This window comes from Pecten maximus, chromosome 4 (genome assembly GCF_902652985.1).
Source record: "Pecten maximus chromosome 4, xPecMax1.1, whole genome shotgun sequence".
Taxonomy (NCBI): Eukaryota; Metazoa; Mollusca; class Bivalvia; order Pectinida; family Pectinidae; genus Pecten; species Pecten maximus.
The window spans coordinates 18407925-18427994 of NC_047018.1; the positions used below are offsets into that span (position 1 = coordinate 18407925).

The 20070-nt window shown below is 35.7% G+C and overlaps 2 protein-coding genes across 4 annotated transcripts; one reads left to right on the forward strand and one right to left on the reverse strand.

Annotated features, from left to right (window-relative positions):
• Positions 1-872: 872 nt before the first annotated feature.
• Positions 873-9901, forward strand: LOC117325416 (lysosomal-associated transmembrane protein 4A-like). 2 transcript variants are annotated; one of them, XM_033881599.1, is made up of 7 exons: positions 873-1055; positions 1886-2084; positions 5085-5161; positions 5543-5671; positions 6311-6406; positions 7224-7343; positions 8468-9901. In XM_033881599.1, exons 1-7 carry the CDS (start codon positions 957-959, stop codon positions 8546-8548), a joined length of 801 nt encoding a protein of 266 aa, XP_033737490.1. In that variant the 5' UTR covers positions 873-956; the 3' UTR covers positions 8549-9901. The 2 variants fall into 2 exon arrangements, with proteins under 2 accessions (XP_033737490.1, XP_033737492.1); XM_033881601.1 differs by having other exon boundaries at positions 7224-7325; positions 8468-8796.
• A 2738-nt stretch (positions 9902-12639) lies between these two features.
• On the reverse strand, positions 12640-19938 carry LOC117325415 (replication termination factor 2-like). Of its 2 annotated transcripts, none has more exons than XM_033881597.1 (8): positions 19732-19938; positions 18489-18583; positions 17803-17893; positions 17276-17412; positions 15065-15143; positions 14811-14924; positions 13828-13894; positions 12640-13290 (listed from the first exon to the last, which is right to left on the reverse strand). In XM_033881597.1, the coding sequence occupies exons 1-8, from the start codon at positions 19798-19800 to the stop codon at positions 13004-13006; spliced, it is 939 nt and encodes a 312-aa protein (XP_033737488.1). In that variant the 5' UTR covers positions 19801-19938; the 3' UTR covers positions 12640-13003. The 2 variants fall into 2 exon arrangements, with proteins under 2 accessions (XP_033737488.1, XP_033737489.1); XM_033881598.1 differs by lacking the exon at positions 19732-19938 and adding an exon at positions 19057-19369.
• Positions 19939-20070: the final 132 nt, after the last annotated feature.

The window sequence follows — 20070 nt, forward strand, 5'->3', positions numbered from 1 at the left end:
AATGCCAATGATTGACTGATCTTGTTTTGCGTCTTTTTATAATATAGACTATATATTATATTCACTAACTTAATTATACTGGTATAGGCATTTATTATAGCAGAGAACAGCGAAACTGAATCATATGGGAGACATGAATATACGTACGATGTAACAATTTAACGAATTCGATTGGTCTGTTTTAGTCATTTAAACGCGTTGAAAAAAGCTACAACTTTTAAAGCGTTAAATCAGGGACGTATAATAAGATATATGTCCCTGGTTAAATTAATTAACGAAGTTCTGTTTTTTAAACGCATTTTAAATGCTAAGTAAACATTTAACGCGTTAAATATAATGTTTATACCTCGTTTTTGTCATCAACGACCTTTCATACGACGCTGTAATCTTAATTTTGCACCAAAAATGTTGTATTCTCTGTATCTAAAACTGTACATTGTAATTAGATAGCTAAAAAATATCTGATGTCGATGTCATGATTCCATTGCTCTCCTCATTATTTACCATGATAAAATGCATATACTTATTTAATGCGAGTTCATCTACATGAGACAGACGTAAATGCTCAAGATTAATTCAAATCTCTGATGAAAACCCCCACTCGTCCCATCTCGGCAGATTCCGTACCTACATCAGATGATTTCGATGGACGGAGGCTCAATGAGGGGTACCGGAATCAGCCGAGGTAAGCCGAATGATATTTCCTGTGATGTCACGCCATATGAAAAGTAGTCCATAATACAAAGTTGTTATCTTATACATTTCTTCCATATAGGATCTGTACAATACCATATAATATGTCAGTACAAACTATTTCCAATTTCGAGAGTTTATTCAGTCCATAAGTACTGTTAAGAATACCATTTTGTATTGACAGCGCAATAATTTGACCGACGACCGACGAACTATTTTTTGTAAAGAAACTGAAGAGAAACGAAACTGCTACAAGAAAAACAATGCGAATGACATTTGACAACAGAGACAGCAGTGCTTTTCGCTGTTGTCTATGTTGCCATGTTAGGACAGGAACTGTTCTCCTTGGCGTGTGGCATTTGGTAAGAAAAGGGAACAGTTACTCGTCATTGTGTTGATGGCGATCAGCATGACGAAACCAATAATTTTACGAATATAAATTTCTAGACCTATTCACAATAGCCACATTTAGTGTTATGTCTGTGGCCTAGTTATCTATCAAATTTAGTGTCTGATATAAGTATCTGTCTGCTACATGACACAGTTTTAACTTAATGAGAACAAAGTGGGGATGTCCAACTACGTATACTGTAGTCTACGAGGAAGGAAATTGAGTCACCCAAAAAGATTTCAGTATTTCATGGCGCAGTAGGCTATATATAAATTAGACTGTCGGTGAATCGTTACAAATGAGATTGGTTATTGTAGATATGGTTTGCCATATAACAGTCCAAATGAAACTGTATACTAAGATACAAATAAATCCCCTGAAAAGTAGACTAATGTCCATGTATAACATCAGGGACATATAATAATTTAATATAATCTTATAATATGTCCCTGATAAAAATGCCCTGTCGATAGCGACTTTAAGTAAAAGTTTTGTCTAACTGTATATCGCCTATATGTGGGGGCAAATCTGCATGGGAAATGAGTCAGTTTTACATTTGGCACCAAATTTAATACTAACGGAAGGCAGTATAAGGTGTATCTTTGGGGTCAAAGACTTTGTTGAAGAAAGGAGGAGTGTAGTGAAGCTTGAATGAACTGAATACCGGTGGCCAAGTAGCTGATTAGGGCATAGGCTATGTCTAGAGTCGCTGAGTTTTAACTCTCCCTGTACTTAAAAGAAGAAACAGAATTCATTGTAACAAGGTTTTCTTAATATTCAACTTATTTATATATTTTGTAGCTTGCAAATTTGATGGTGGTAACTTTCCTTGTTTACTCATCTATCAACCCGGATGTCTTAAGACCTACACTGCAGAAATGTGACACCGGAAATCAGCAAGGCTTCGAGTTGATTGCCTTTGACAATGGAAGTGGTTTCAAAGTGGCAGAAGCTCAGCCATACACATATCAGGATCCTTACATTAACCGCATGACCAGGGGTAGGCATGCCTGATAATTTCTTTTCCAAATTATTAAAGAAGTAAAATTTAAGGTGACAACTTGGATTAAATAGTACATTTGTATGTTTTATTTTTTTAGCCCTAACATCACAAATTGTTTTGGAATAAAGATACGTTTGAAAGTTTTCTTTTATCAATATATATATATATATCAAAAAGGTTTACATTTTGGAGTAAAATTGGGATTTTTAGCTCACCTGGTCCGAAGGACCAAGGTGAGCTTATGCCATACCGTGGCGTCCGTCGTCCGTCCGTCCGTCGTCTGTCGTCCGTCGTCCGTCGTCTGTCGTCCGTCCGTCCGTCAACAATTGACTTCTTCTTCATAACCACTGATCAGAATTTGACCAAATTTGGTCAGAAGCATCCCTATGGGTAGGGGACTAAAAATTGTACAAATGATGGGGCTGACCCCCCAGGGGCCTGAGGGGCGGGGCCAAAAGGGGTCAATTTGGCTATATTGATATAAACGACTTCTTTTCTGAAACCGAGCAAAGGATATTGCTCCTATTTGTCTGGAAGTATCACTATGGGGTGGGGATTCAAAATTGTACAAATGGTGGTGCTGACCCCCAGGGGCCTGAGGGGCGGGGCCAAAAGGGGTCAATTTGGCTATATTGATATAAACAACTTCTTCTCTGAAACCGAGCAAAGGATATTGCTACTATTTGTCTGGAAGCATCACTATGGGGTGGGGATTCAAAATTGTACAAATGGTGGTGCTGACCCCCTAGGGGCCTGAGGGGCGAGGCAAAAATGGGTCAATATAGCTATATTGATATTAACGACTTCTTCTCTGAAACCAAGCAATGGATATCACTCATATTTGCCTGGTAGCATCACTTTGGGGTGGGGATTCAAAATTGTACAAATGATGGGACTGACCCCCTAGGGGCCTGAGGGGCGGGGCCAAAATGGGTCAATATAGCTATATTGATGATACCGACTTCTTCTCTGAAACCGAGCAATGGATATCGCTCATATTTGCCTGGTAGCATAACTTTGGGGTGGGGATTCAAAATTGTACAAATGGTGTGGCTGACCCCCGGGGGCCTGAGGGGTGGGGCCAAGAGGGGTCAATTTGGCTAAATTGATATGAACAACTTCTCATCTGAAACTAAGCAATATATATTGCTCAATTTTGACTGTGAGAATCCCTTTGGGGTAGGGATTCAAAATTGTACAAATGGTGGGGTCTACCTCCCTGGGGGCTGTGGGGCGGGACCAAAAGGGGTCAATTCGGCTAAATTGATATAAACAACTTCTTCTCTGAAACTAAGCAATGGATATCACTCATATTTGCCTGGTAGCAACCCCCAAGAGTAGGGATTCAAAATTGTACAAATGACAGGACTGACCCCCAAGGGGCCTGAGGGGCGGCGCCAAAAGGGGTAAATTTGGCTGTATTGATATAAACAACTTCTTCTCTGAAACCGAGCAAAGGATATTGCTCCTATTTGCCTGGAAGCAATCACTATGGGGTGGGGATTCAAAATTGTACAAATGGTGGTGCTGACCCCCTAGGGGCCTGAGAGGCGGGGCAAAAATGGGTCAATATAGCTATATTGATATTAACGACTTCTTCTCTGAAACTAAGCAATGGATATCACTCATATTTGCCTGGTAGCAACCCCCTAGGGTAGGGATTCAAAATTGTACAAATGACAGGGCTGACCCCAGGGGACCTAAGAGGCGGGGCCAAAAGGGGTTATTTTGGCAAAATTGATATAAACAACTTTTTCTCGGAAAATAAGCAATGGATATCTTTAATATGTGACTGGTAGCATTCACTTTGGTTAAGGATTCAAAATTGTACAAATGATGGGGCTGACCCCCTGGAGGCTGAGGGGCTTGGCCAAAAGGGGTCAATTTGGCTAAATTGATATGAACAACTTCTCTGAAACAGCTCATATTTGACTATTAGTCATATCCTATTGGGGTAGGGATTCAAAATTGTATAAAGGAAGGAGCTGACTCCCAGGGGGCAGAAGGCAGGGTCAAAAGGGGCCAATTGGTCTAAACAAGATCTTCTCTGAAACTAAGCAATGGATATCACTCACATTTGTGTGGTAGCATCCCTATGGGGTCGCGCCAAAAGTCAATTTCATTTCAAGGATTAATGTACCTTTTGGCATTTTTAGTATTAAAATAAAACCAATGTACATGTACCCATATAAAATGCTTATGATATATATTGACATAGCAATACCAGCGACAAATATACTTAAGCATCATTCTTGTTTCATATCTCATGAAACCAGGTGAGCGATACAGGCCCTCTGGGCCTCTTGTTTATGCACCCGCTAGGTGGTACCCCTAAACGAAATCTTGGGTCCTGGGGTGGGGTAGATATTTTACTGGAATAGCACTTAGTAGAATCTATTGTCTTTTGTTTATTTTCGGTATTTGATTTTTTTTGTCTGGAGATTTTCTACATTTTTAAACTGATTTCTTTTAAACTTGGAAGCCTTTATAATCATGACTTTTAGTTGTGTTTCCCTGAGAGGCATTTTGATTTTACTATTGCAAACATTATTCTCCTTTGTTTCCGTTTTTAATTTTTTGGTCTGAAATCCTACATTTTACTATTGATTTCTTTGAAACTTAGTAGGATTTTAATCATGATGTCAAGTTATGTTTAATGAGTTGGAGACTACTTAAGTAACTCCTGATGACTGGTATTCATCAAAGTGTTAGAAAATTAAACATGTGAAGTGAAAGTAAAGGTGACGGAAGTGTTTGAGCTATATAGTCAATAGAATATACATAACAAGATAGTATATACCACTATAAGGCATATATTGTTCCACCCAGCACAGAGATCAGTCTGTGCAACTCATTTTACATTTGCAATGAAGTGTTTGAGCTATACAGTCAATAGAACATACATATAACTTTTGCCCGAGGATTTGTGATGATTTAAGATATGAAGTGATTACTGACATGATGATAAATAAGTCAAGTCTGTCTCTTGCGTTACAGAGGATCTCTGTGTAGGATTTGCCATTACACTATGTACACTGACTGTTACTCTTTTCCTGCTGTACGGCACCATCAGAGTGAGTAACTTTTTTAAATGTGTATCTTCATCATCACATGCATCAACCTATCTATACCTTGTGTCAGAGTTTTGATAAAAAATTCAATGGTTGACCCATTTGAAAATTGTGTATATATGCCATAAAAGGAATGAACCGTTTTATTTCGTTGAATAATGATATTATTCCATTGGTTTGAAAAGGCTAGTAAAACACTACATTAGTCTTTATTGCCACATTTGTTCGCTAGAATATGAAGAAGTTCAAATGAAATGTAAAAAAAATAAAAAAAATACAGGAAGATAAAATTTTATTTTCCAATGGATTCCAAACTGTAGATGTTCAAAAAACAGAGATTTTATGCAACTCAAGTTATTTTGTTAATTACTTTTGTCATTTTAGAACCGCCCAGGATACCTCTTGCCATTTTTCTGTCTACAAGTGTTTGATTTTTGCTTGTCCTGTCTCACCGTGGTTGGATATTTCTCATATGCTCCAAACTTCAAAGTCTGGCTCAAAGAACAGGGACTGGTGAGTAATCATATTTCAACCTCAACTTCAGAAAACAAATTCATACCAAGGTATATATATTGGAATTGTCACATGAATGTTTAAAACTAGTATAGAAATATAAGGATATTTAGAATTCCAGAAAGATTTCATTTGGGACAAAAGGTTTTATTTATAAGAACAGTAAAAACAAATAACATGATATATGTTTAACTATGTAGAGCAGGACATAGTTAGCTCCTTTATCAAGAGGCAAAGGCATAGTGGTCTAGTGGTAGAACACATGGTTACATAACCAAAGGATCATTAGTTCAAGTCAGACATGGGTGCTGTGTTGTATCCTTGAACAAGATACTTCACTCAGTAGTATTCCAGTTGTCTCAGCTGTAAATGAGTATGTGGTAGGGCAGTTCAAGAAATGTTTTGTGTAAGCTGCTGTTAGCACTAGAACTGAAATGTTAGCTTCGGCTCATGCTCACGCCCCATGGAGTTAAGAAAGAAATTGGCTGGTTGCTAAAGGTGCAATAGCCACAGATTATAATTTGTGAACCGCTTTAGTACGGTTATGCTGCTGTAATATAGTGGTATATAAAACTCCAAATTATTAATATTATCAAAAATTACTCATGTACAATATTTAGACTTGTATTTGTTTTATAGTCATGTATGCCTGGTCTGGACAGTGTGGCCAACATCCAGGGAGATTGGTTGATGTTGTTATGTCTCCTCTTCCTTGTCCTTTTCCTGTCTTTGAAGGTGAGTATTGAGACAATTTTATTAGTTGTTGACAAAATTTATGATGGTAGATTTTGTTCTGGATAAAAAAAATGGTAATATTTTAGTATACCAGACATAACTGATATTGAAAACGTACATTGCATTGACAAAGATTTTCAATCCCACTAGCTTGACACCCAGACCATGTCAAGTTGCCTTTGATTATAGCCTTGACTAGTAAAAACTTTAATGTATTTCCTCTGAAATTGTTACAGGTAAGGAGTAGCAATCATAAAATCTGCCTTACTGAATAGATGTTTATATGTACATATTCAAGTTCCTACTATTTTCAGATAATATTTAAAGTTGCTACATGAAACTCTGTTAAAGCCAAATAGGAGTTCTGATAGAGCTATGTGATGCGACATTTATAATTTAGATGTGTACAATATATATGGATTTAAAATGTATGTCAATTTTAGAACATGACTTTATATTGACTTTGTTTGCTTGGATTTGGTCTCCTTCACATACTTGAAAGGTTATTTTTAAGGGGCACTCAGTCTCGCACTGTTTTTCAAGGATGGAATATAATGTTGCTAGAAACATGCATGATGTATTTTGAAAATAATTATCAATTTCATAACGCTTTGATAAATACTTCCATTGTACTTCAAACATCATGTAAAACCAACAGTAAAAACCGTTACAATATATATCATCAACATTTATAGTTGTTTGATGGAAAAAAATAACATGATATTAACTGCTTTTTCCCTGTACAATATATATCATCAACATTTATAGTTGTTTGATGGAAAAAAATAACATGATATTAACTGCTTTTTCCCTGTAGGCCTACATGATTAGTATGGTGTGGGCATGTTATAAGTACCTCCAGATGAGACTGGTCCATCGTTCCTCAGTGCGAGAGTACTCCATTGATCCCGACACTGAGGTATGCGGAAACGACAAGGTAGACAACTCATGTGTTAAGCCTGCTGCATGTATGTCTTGTAGCCTCTCAACCCTACCATCATGATATCACAGTTACATCATGGCCTTTGTGACATTTGATCAATGAGGCAAGAATTTGGTTGGTAGGTGGTGGTGGGTTAGGTTAAGGCTGGAAAGGTTAATCCTTCATAATAATCAGAATCAAAAATATTTTGGAACTAATTTATGAATTTATTTCCCAGTTAATAAAAAAAATATTGAAGTAAATTTCCAGCATTAAAAACAGTCCTTCATGTTGGATTTAACATAATAAGCTTTATGTGTTTGAGATTCAATATTCCATTAGCATTAATTAAGGTTAACAGTCATTTTCAAAGCTTAGATTTATGAAATGTGATTTGTTCAAATTTGGTCCCTGGGAGTTATATAGACGACCATGTTATGTGGAGAATAGGATATGTCTGCTATAGGGGTAAAGAGAAAGGTGTTACAGATCCCTTGTGATTCTCATTTACTGAAGCAAACCTGCTATGTTGAAGTCATAGACTCATAGTGGGTGGTAAAATTTGTGTGAATTTGTATCATGGTAAGGATTGTGATATCATGAGGATGGCTGTATGACTATTAACATACACAGAGGAATGAACTAATACTCAGTGAAAATAACAGTTTCTACGACTTATATCTATTTACTACTGTACATGTATCTTGCATGTGAATGGTGGTATTGATTAATCTCTTCACTTCAAAATCAATCCTGACACTTTGAACAAAGCTTGATTCTGTGTGGTTTAGATTCAAAATCATATTTCTAAAATGTCAATTGTTTTGTGTTTCATTGGCATACTGAAACTTACAAAATATATATGGTTTTATCCAGTGAGTCTTAATACCTCCTTTTACTAACTTTTCTGATAAAAAGAATATCTCTTTTCACCCCATCTATCGGTCTGTCCTTGGAAAACCAGTTATAAAATGTTGAACATTTAAGATTACCAGTATGCTGCTGCTGTGGCCCAATCACACTAAAAAAAAATAGTGATAATACACATTTAATTTCTCATTTTAAGGCTGCAACCAAAGATCCCAATTTAAACATGGGATTTATATACTGGCACATTAAATCTCCTGTATTATTTTCAGATGCTCCTTCCTCCAAAGTATGAAGAGGCTATCAAGATGCCAGTGGATCAGAACCCTCCTCCCCCTTACACTTCAACCTAAACCATGCCGAGGATGAGACCCTTGTGCTGAGGAGGAACTAGGTCTTAGATATGTGATCGTTTGTGATCCTCAATACCATTAACCAGCTGCTATATGTGATGTGATCGAAGAGACAGGGACTGAATCTTTATTATGTGGCTGGGAAAGGCAACATTTTTGAAAATAATTTGTTTGAAAAAAAAACCATTGCCACAAAATCTTGATTATGGTTGCTTAATATTGTAATAAAGAGAAGTTGGGTCATCTGTTTTAATTTTTTCGTATCATGCTTTCATAATCAAGTGTTTATTTACATGTTTGTCTTCAATAACGATATAAATTTACTGATAATAATGTTTCGATATTAAAGAAGTATTTGATGTATTTAACTGTATTTATCGAAAGGATTAAGATTGGGAGAAAAACTAATTTGGAATTTATTTCTGGGGCTTGCCTTTTTGTACACGAAATGAAACATTTTTGATTTCTTGTATTAAATTTATACAGGATTTATTTTTTGTACAGAATTTTTAGCCTATTGTAAATAATCATATGTCTAGATGTGGGATTTTTTTTCTTTAAATACTGGTTCTTGTGAGCTTTGCTTTTCAAATTTAATAGTGCATTGTGATATATTGAATGAACAGTTCTCTAAAATAAATACCTGAATATTCAACAGTCCAGTATGAATATTTGAAATTAGCCAAGCAATATGAATGAAGTTGTATATTATAACATGAGAAGAAATTTTTATTGATCCAATACTGTTAGATATGTTAAAATGTGACAGGAATGAAACTTGTGTATGATCCATACAAAACACTTTTAATTCATACAAGGCAATATTCTCAGCTTTGTGCAAACTGGTGTAGGTTAATTAATGTTTTCTTCATGTCTTTTTAATAGCACCTTAATTCTTAATATGGAGTACCGGTAATATGATATATGCTTTACTTTAGATTTTATGTATTCTACGTGTCATAAATTGTCATAATATACTGTCAAGAACTCTCGTTTCTGATATAGATGCTGAAAATATTTCTCTTTCCCGGAATTAAATGTCCGATGTAATCTACAAATATTTTTGCTGCTACATACAAGTTAAAAGTATGCACTACATCTTTGTGGAGAAAAAATGTTTTAAACAAAAAGGACTTGGTAAATGTATACATATGACTCAACTAGTTCCTAAAGTCAAATAGACTGCCGATGATGACTGTGATAATGTTTTGTGTAATAATCAGTAAATCCAGGTCTGTAGATGTTAGGATCCTAATAATATCAACATGTTTCTGTTGTTCTTTTTTCCTTCATACAACATTATTTCTTTGTTATGTGTCTGTGGAAATAAAAAAAATACATTAGTTCCTAAAATTATGTGTTTGATTTATGATATATTTTCAATATGGAACAAGATTATACAATACAAGACCTTGTTATTTGGAAGATGTTAGAATGGCTGAAAATTAAAAGAAAAAGAAAGCAGATGTCCAAACAGTGACACATTGGTGGTTTTTGTCCGGGTGCTCCGGCTTTCCTCCACCTCCAAAACCTGGCACGTCCTTAAATGACCCTGGCTGTTAATAGGACGTTAAACAAAAACAAACAAAGACACATTGGTGTTGTTGCGAAAGAAAAAATTCTGTTTGTTTCTGTAAGCGATGTACTAATTATTAATGGACTTTATCTAGCTCACTACATGAATATTTTGGACATGATATATTGCCCTGAAACCTTGAGTGTTGCTATGCTTTTGTTTTTCGACAGTTTCTGCCTACATGCATTCATGAAGTTGCCACACAGTGGTCGTGAAGTGCACTGAAAATTGGTCACACTAATAAGTATTAACATAAAATATTTCTTCTGATAAACAATGACATTTAAGATTATCATTTATGAAGGAAACTGATAAAAGCACCAGGCAAAATTAGAAGTTGCCTAAATATAGGTGAAGTCAAGAGGCCAAAGGTCAGATTTTGTTACTGGTAAATATTTTTTGTGAAAAAGTTGACCAGAATCCAATAAGGAAAATTTGGATTGAAGCTGAAGGTCATTTGGTTTATGCCAATGTCAAATTTTACATTTCAAACCTTTGGTAGACATTTTTTATGACTAATATTGTATCAAGAAAAAATTAGAATTAAAAAAGACTCCTGAACAAAGTTAAACATAAGTTGAGTGGTTTATTTGTTGTAATGAGAACAGTAAGTATGTACATGTAACATATATAACTACCATACTTTAAACAAATAACGTTTCTACGCATACAAAAACAGGAAAAACTTGTCCTAATCCAGATCATCAAGACGGAAACGGAAATGCGTTTTTGTAACTCGGATTAAGAAAATGAAAGCAGTTATAGGTGGCCGGTGACAGACGACAGGCCAACATTTACCAGGGGTATGTCTGGGGAAAAAATCGAAAGTGTGGCTGCACTTCAAACACGGCCCTGAACAAAACAAGGCAATGTGCCTACTCTGCGATGCACAAGTTAATAAAATAACATATACATGTACTTTAAAAAAATGGAATTGTAAACATTTATTGAAATGGATAAACAAAATCAAATATAGAAGTTTTCTTCAATATTTTGCACGTAAAACACCATTTATTTATATACCTAGTAGGCTAGTATCTGTGTCTTAGCATTAAGACATAAAATAAAAAGGAATAAGCAATTTCGTTTACAAGATATTGAAAGACATTACACACTTTGAATAAAAATTAGCAGACACCCCTATATTTACAATATGTATTGTGTATTGTTTTAGCATATTTCAATAATATCATTGTTGAGACTTTTCCAATACCCAGGCCTATTACTTAGTAAGTATAAGTTGGTTTTAAACACATAAGTTCAAATTTTGAATCGCTTCAGTAAAAGTTGGTTCGACAAACTAAAGAATGAATGTTAATGACATGTACTTAAGTTGGTTTGAAAAAAATAATTAAAATGTTAACTACTTAAGTAAAGGCTTGTTTGAAATTAGAAATGTTTAACTACTTTAGTAGAAGTTGGTTTGAATCCTGAAGATGGTTAAAACCATTATGTACATTTGGACATTTTAAACCATTACATTCATCCAGACCATGAAAACTATAATGTACAGTTGGTTTGAAACACTTAAGTGGAAATGTTTAATCATGTTGATGTCAGTTAAATATCTGTTCTTGTATTATTTCAAATAACACCTTTAACATTAGCCCGAGTTTCCTCTGGCCCTGACACCATGTCTGGTGTAGGACATGGTGTCAGGGCCAGAGGAAACTTGGGCTACTTTTACATCTGACTAACGGCCCCATTCAAGTTGCCCACATTGCAGTCACCCCCATTCAAGCAGGCCCTACTCAAGTCGGCCCTACTCAAGTACGCCCAATATAAGTCGCCCCCACTCAAGTTGGTCCTACAGTATTGTTTAACCTTTTAACATGTACATTAGGTGCAGGTCCCATCGGTTTTTGGAGCGTGCTACAGAAAGTTTCTCAAGAGGTCAATAAGATATTCTTCTTGTGTAGTGTTGTACTGCTTTGTGAGCATGTCTTTCAAAGTCTGCAGATGTAGAGCAGATACAGTTGAGCTGGATGAATTGGCTGAATGGACGAGACATTTTGCAATGCTGATGAGAGGTGAAGTGTAGGTAGCCATGTGTGTCTGTAGGTTTAGTGTTGACCAAACAGGATTTGATTACCACTACATTTAGTGATGGTATTCAGGAATGATTATCTGGAATATACTGACAATTTGACTCAACTTAGCACCTCTGATGAGCTTTAACTCTAAGTCGAAACTGATCATGTCTATAAACATATTAAATATATTATGTCCAGTCACTCACAGCCAGACATTGGGAGCGAAGCTGTACCCAACCGGTCGCTTCATTCATCTTGTTTGATAGGTTTTCAAACATTCAAAATATTACCTAAATTTAAATTATGTATATAGCTGTTTAGCTCTATACAATATGCATGCCTGCATGAATCTGGATAGTATAATCTATCTGTTGTACTTGTCTTGTTTCTGCCCTGTGTGTTATTATACAACGGCACTGGTCATAGTAGCTTTGACAAGACTACAATCACAGGAAAAGACAACAAAATATAAACAGAAAAAATATTGAAGTTAAAAGTTATTTATTTTTGTCAGTTTTCAGAAATACAAAATATACATAGTAAAGCAGTAAATAAATATTGTGAAGGGTCCAGAACGAACTTTCCCTGATAAAAACTTATTATTCTGGTCATATATTTACAGTTGTGAAAACAACATGGCTATGTAATAAGACGTTTGTCTCCCTTTCGATTATGCTGCAATGAAAACGCCAATGTTTAGATTCCAGAATGAAATTGGCAGCATCAATTCTTTGGATGCTATGTTGGTACAACATATCAAATATAATCTTTTCTACAAAATATGATGTTTAAATAGATTAAATCCAAATTTTCTGTGAATTTCTCAACCTGTCACGCTCAACTTGTCTAGTTATATTGTGGATTGAATGTAACCCAGTGTGCATTTTGTTGGTTTTTTGCCAAGTCACTTGTTGTAAACAGTGATTTATACACTTTGCTTGCTTTGGGGTTATCTTGAACACTGCCACCATTTTTTGGCTTTTTTGCTTCTTCAGTTTTTCCATTCATACGCCTTGATCTGGAATCTGCTTTCCCATTGGCCAATTTGGAAATGTGTGATGAGGTTCCATTGGTCAAACCATTCTGTGATGTCCCAGGTTCAATCCTGGACAATTTACTTGCTGTTGCCGATTCTGTAACAGTTAATGGAAATTAAAATATATTTCAACTTGGGGGAAAAAAACAAACTAAAATTTCTGATAAATTCTGGTTTTCTGGTTGATTTTCATGTTCTGCATAGAGAATATTTCATAAATATGAGTTTCTCAACTCGACGGTGCCTATACATATGTTCCTTCATTTGCAGTTTACAGTTTTACAGTAGGTGTGTTTAAAATTCTCTTTACTTCAGGTCCCACTTGTGACACTACCACTTCCATGGAATCCCCGTCTAAAATTCAGTCTGCTGTGGTGAAGTGTCACTGACAGGACCTTGCAAACTGTACGTAAGTATAATATTTATTTTTTCCTGGTCTCATAATAATCCAAACATTCCTCCAAATTCTTAACTAAGGTTTTACATATGGCAAACATTTCTGATTTTTACCATTTCTGCATAATATTACACAATGTATATCATCTTTATTTGTTTCAACCCATTCCCTGATGTTATAAAATACTATCATAATATTACAGTTATCCACAGTCAATCTATCACTTTTGTAACTTACCAAACTCCTGGCTAGCTGATCCAGCAGCTGCCTCTGGTACTTTGTGTTTCTGTGCCTTCTTAGATTTCTACAAAACAAACAGAGGGTTAGTACTACCATAACAGGACTTTACCTTCCTTTAAACTTTACCTGGTGTATATACCTGGTGTACGATACCTGGTGTATTATACCTGGTGTATTATACCTGGTGTACTATACCTGGTGTATGATACCTGGTGTACTTATACCTGGTGTACTATACCTGGTGTACTATACCTGGTGTATTATACCTGGTGTACTATACCTGGTGTTCTATACCTGGTGTATTATACCTGGTGTATGATACCTGGTGTACTATACCTGGTGTACTATACCTGGTGTATTATACCTGGTGTACTATACCTGGTGTATGATACCTGGTGTACTATACCTGGTGTACGATACCTGGTGTACTATACCTGGTGTTCTATACCTGGTGTACCATACCTGGTGTATTATACCTGGTGTACTATACCTGGTGTACTATACCTGGTGTATATACCTGGTGTATTATATCTGGTGTACTATACCTGGTGTATTATACCTGGTGTACTATACCTGGTGTATATACCTGGTGTACGATACCTGGTGTATTATACCTGGTGTACAATACCTGGTGTATGATACCTAGTGTACTATACCTGGTGTACTATACCTGGTGTATGATACCTGGTGTATGATACCTGGTGTACTATACCTGGTGTATTATACCTGGTGTACTATATACCTGGTGTACTATCTGGTGTTCATAGGTCCAAAATATTCAAACACTTTACTTGTTTCTCTTAATGCTTTTTTTAATTTTGTGACATAATAATGTCTAATATTGTTATATCTTAATGGGTTTTTAATCACCAAAAAGGAAATATCCAACAACAAAGAATACTACAATAACATCTGGTGTTTATTAGAATTTGAACGGTTACGAGGTTGACCATGGTCAGTAAGATAAATTAGTACCTTACCTTTTCTAGTTTTGCTTGTAGTCTCCTGGCCTCCATACGTTTGTACAACTCATCGACTTCTTCCTCTGTCCCATTAAGTATCACAATATCTTCAGGGCTGAAGGGAGCTCCACACTGAAACAAAACCAAGCTGGTTACACATTGTTAAATGGTTCATAATAAATGAAAGCTTTTCTTGAAAGTTGTGGAATTTGCTAATAAAAATCGAGCAAAATTAAAATATATTAAATCAATTATTATACGAGTGTACATACCTTGTGACAGATCTGACCTTTAACCTCTTTATTGGCTCTATCTGATAAAACACATCCACATTTCCACAACACAGAAAATCTACAAAGCAAACAAACAACTGCTGAATAATGAAAACCTAAAACAAGGGCCCAATGGGCCCAAATCGCTCACCTGCAATGCAGTGATCTTTTCATATATGGATCCTGCAGTTATTTGAAAGCATGCTACAGGACCAATATAATGTCTCTCTGCACTTTGGCTTTTCACTAAAAGTCATTTAAAGATTTAAGCATACTTGATCGACGTGACCTTGAATGACGGTCAAGGTCATTCATTTGAACAAACTTGGTAGCCCTTCACCCCAGCATGCTACAGACCCAATATCAACTCCCTGGGACTCTTGGTTATTGAGAAGAAGTTGTTTAAAGATTTTAGCCTTTTTGACCCCTGTGACCTTGAATGAAGGTCAAGGTCATTCATTTGAACAAACTTGGTAGCCCTTTACCCCAGCATGCTACAGACCCAATATCAACTCTCTGGGACTCTTGGTTATTGAGAAGAAGTCGTTTAAAGATTTTAGCCTTTTTGACTCCTGTGACCTTGAATGAAAGTCAAGGTCATTCATTTGAACAAACTTGGTAGCCCTTCACCCCAGCATGCTACAGGCCAAATATTAGGTCTCTGGGACTCTTGGTTATTGAGAAGAAGTCGTTTAAAGATTTTAGCCTTTTTGACTCCTGTGACCTTGAATGAAAGTCAAGGTCATTCATTTGAACAAACTTGGTAGCCCTTTACCCCAGCATGCTACAGACCCAATATCAACTCCCTGAGACTCTTGGTTATTGAGAAGAAGTCGTTTAAAAGATTTTAGCCTTTTTGACTCCTGTGACCTTGAATGAAAGTCAAGGTCATTCATTTGAACAAACTTGGGAGCCCTTCACCCCAGCATGCTACAGGCCAAATATTAGGTCTCTGGGACTCTTGGTTATTGAGAAGTCGTTTAAAGATTTTAGCCTTTTTGACTCCTGTGACCTTGAATGAAAGTCAAGGTCATTCATTTGAACAAACTTGGGAGCCCTTCACCCCAGCATGCTACAGGCCAAATATTAGGCCTCTTGGACTCTTGGTTATTGAGAAGAAGTCGTTTAAAGATTTTAGCCTTTTTGACTCCTGTGACCTTGAATGAAGGTCAAGGTCATTCATTTGAACAAACTTGGTAGCCCTTCACCCCAGCATGCTACAGACCCAATATCAAGTCCCTGGGTCTTTTGGCTATTTAGAAGAAGTCGTCTAATTTTTTTTTAGCCTTTTTGACTCCTGTGACCTTGAATGAAAGTCAACGTCATTCATTTGAACAAACTTGGTAGCCCTTTACCCCAGCATGCTACAGACCCAATATCAACTCCCTGGGACTGTTGGTTGTTGAGAAGAAGTCGTTTGAAGATTTTAGCCTTTTTGACTCCTGTGACCTTGAATGAAGGTCAAGGTCATTCATTTGAACAAACTTGGTAGCCCTTCACCCCAGCATGCTACAGGCCCAATATTAGGTCTCTAGGCCTTTTGGTTATTGAGAAGAAGTTGCTTGAATGGAAAGTTGACGCCGGACGGACGACGGACGCCGCGCCACGGCATAAGCTCACTTGCCCTTCGGGCAGGTGAGCTAAAAATTCAGTACTTGCAATTGTTTATCAACATAAAAATATTGGAAGACCATTAACCAATACTGCTTGCTTTAGCTAGTGCTTTAATTGAGGTATTTCAATGAGGGGTGATTGGCTTTCAAGTTTATCTTACTTGAGTTGGTGTATTTCCAAACAGTATATAGACACAGGTACCAAATTGTTTCCTTTTTTTCCTTTTTAACAATTTGAATATACATGAAACATAGGTGAAAGTGTCTTATTCTTGAAATACTGAAATAGCTGTTTTTGCTAAAATTTAACACTGACTTGTATAGGGGGAGTTTTTTTTCCATAATAATGAATTGAGCAATGCTACCAACAATGTCTTGAATTTAGTGATATTTTTCATCACACTTTACCTGGAAATCTTTTTTTTCTAGGAAACACATACAGGTAATTCTTTTTTTATCACCAGGGAAACAATGGCCATGAAACAAAATAACTGTCAAGATTGAAGGTACCTAAAGCAAGCAAAACATTTTCAATGTTATTACTTTTCTACATAAAGAGTCTTAAGAATGTTTCTGGGCCAGATGTGATCACACTCACCTGTGTTTACCGTTCATCTCTATACCAACAACTGGACAGATGTAAGGAGCAATGTTTGTATCAATGTAGCCATCTCCCTTCTCATTCTTAGGTTTCTCATATGCTGGATTTTCTGTCAAATTCAGCTCTTTAAGATCCTATGTATCAACATGTACAGAACATTAAATATGGCATATAACTCTCATGTCAATGGCTCTATCATTGAACATGATATATGTAATATACATTGTATATCATGCTATCCAATCACATTACAGTTAATTCAATATCACAGTTACAGAGGTGCTCTGATCAGGCCAAGAATATTTTTTTTAAGAAAACAAATGCAACTAGCTGGTAGTTCTTGACATTTCCAGAATACATTTTTCAATAATGTATACGTACAATGTTAATTTATTTTACACTTAAAGAACAATATATCTCACAACAAATGAGTTATACAGGTAGTACACTTTCACCATCTATGTATCATACTTACATGTAATAGCTTAATTTGATGATAAATTCTTAGTCATTAACTTCATTACCTTGAATCCTCGAAGATGAGAAAAGCTGGATGCACATTCAAACTTGGTTCGGTCAAGCAAAAGTTCCAAAACACATTCTTTATTGTACAACCTGGTGAAGAAGAGATACAATGCAACCATTCCATTCTTTAAATAACATTCAGATTTAAACCCTATTAAAAATACTGAATTGTACATTGTAAATCATTATCCTGAATGATTTTGTAAAAGCTTACCATGCACTGACTTTCATGTGAGAATGTAAATTTCATGGTTTTGGAAAACAAGTAAGTTGATATATGCATTACAATGTATTTAAGTTGATATGTAGAAGGTTTATGACACAACCAATATGATACATTTTTTGTATTTAAGAGTGTGACGTTTTGATGACTACACGTGTCACCTTCATCAGACTAATTATGACCAATGATGTGAAGCGTACTAGCAATGTCTTATGTAGTGTCAGAGAGGGTTAAAGATTTGATCTACTCTGAAGGATGTTTCGTCTTAATCATGATCCTATATTGACACCAAGTTCAAAAATAGTGTGACGAAATAGTAAAGATAAAGTAGAATCAAACAAGGGTACAGCATCAAGTTCACCTGTGAAGAAGAAAAAGATGGCACTATGCCATTTCTTGATACTCTCCCAGTTAAGTTTTTAAGTTGATTAATTCTGAGATACTAATGACAAGGCCACTTACTTTCCAAGCTCACAAGCCATGATAGGTTGACGCAATGGTTCTTGTGTAATTGCACAGCGTTTCCACTTGGCATCAAGTTCAGCAACTTTATCTTTCTGAAAGAGGTGATTAAGAGTATACACTTCTTACCATTTTTCAGAACACTGAATTCTAAATACTAGAATAATGGTTTTTTTTATTATCTAGATACATAGCTTTTATATTTCATACGGTACATGTACATGTCGTGTACTGGAAATATAATACATGTACGTATCTGCTAAGGTAACATGTGAACACACCCCATTTACATTTAAATTTTGATATGTTGAATGCTGCAGTACTTTCAAACATATTTAAAAGCATTTGAGATTTTATGTTTATCAATTAAAACAAGTCACATTATGATATGTTACTGTTACTTTAATATACATGTGTAACAAGAAAGCGAGTAGTGTACATGTGCCTCTACCATGAATCGAACCGTAACCCTCAGCTTTCTGGTCCACCACTCTACCTACTGAGCTAAAGGTGACCTTATCACTATGTACACTATTTACAATCAAAACATGCCATACTACTCCCCTACCTTTTTCAAATTTAAATCCACAATTTAAAGTTCTATCTCCAACAAAGCATTTCATTCTCCTATAGCTTGCAATTGGAGTGGATCAATGGCACCAAAATGTAACAGATAAAACAAGTTACTGTGAGTAGCTATTTTGTGCATTGGGGATCAACCCCGCAACCCTCCACTTACTGGTATACCAATCTGCTGACTGAGCTTAAGGGAAATTCCCCTAGTTTGAAGCTAGAAGGCAACCTTATCAGCATGAACACTCGAGCTCTCTATAATTAAAACCTATCCCCTTATAATTAAGATGCTACATATTATATTCAATACATTAGCAATATTCAACATTTTAATAATGAGTAACTAGCGTAAGATATGGTTTATAATTGTAAGTAGTGTGTCAGGGGAAAATATTGTTTAAGTGGTGTTACATTTCATGAACTTACATACTTTTTTATTGTTTTATCAATATACTTTGTTAGTCATATCCGTATTATCGTGTGTTTTTTTTACGTTTATTATCGGATATTAACATATCGTGATTTTTTACGTCTAATATCGGATATTTACATTTTTGTTATTTGTTCAAAGTTCGACAAATAATAAAAATTATGTGGCAGATGATCTTGGAACCTTTTTGATCTTTTTGGCTTTCTTGTCGCGATCGCTCGAAAACAGTATAGTGATTACCTGTTCGGCTTTCTTCTTAACCCTGACTAATTCGTCTCGCCTAGGAATGGTACCTCCGTCGCATCCCATCCTACTTTTACACAAGATTTCAAGACTATGAGGTAAAATAAAGATAAAATACAGATGTCAGGATGTAAACCAATTTGTGTGAATTCTACGTCGAGTCGTAGTAATGCAGACGCTTTTCTCCAATGAACTGTCCATTGAATTTAAAACATTTTAAAGACTCGGACTAGTTTGTTTACAAATAGCCACTGTTTAGTATTATTTTTTTAAGAAAAATAGCACACTCAAAGATAGCAAATGACGATGAAAAAATGATAGATAATAAAGGAATAT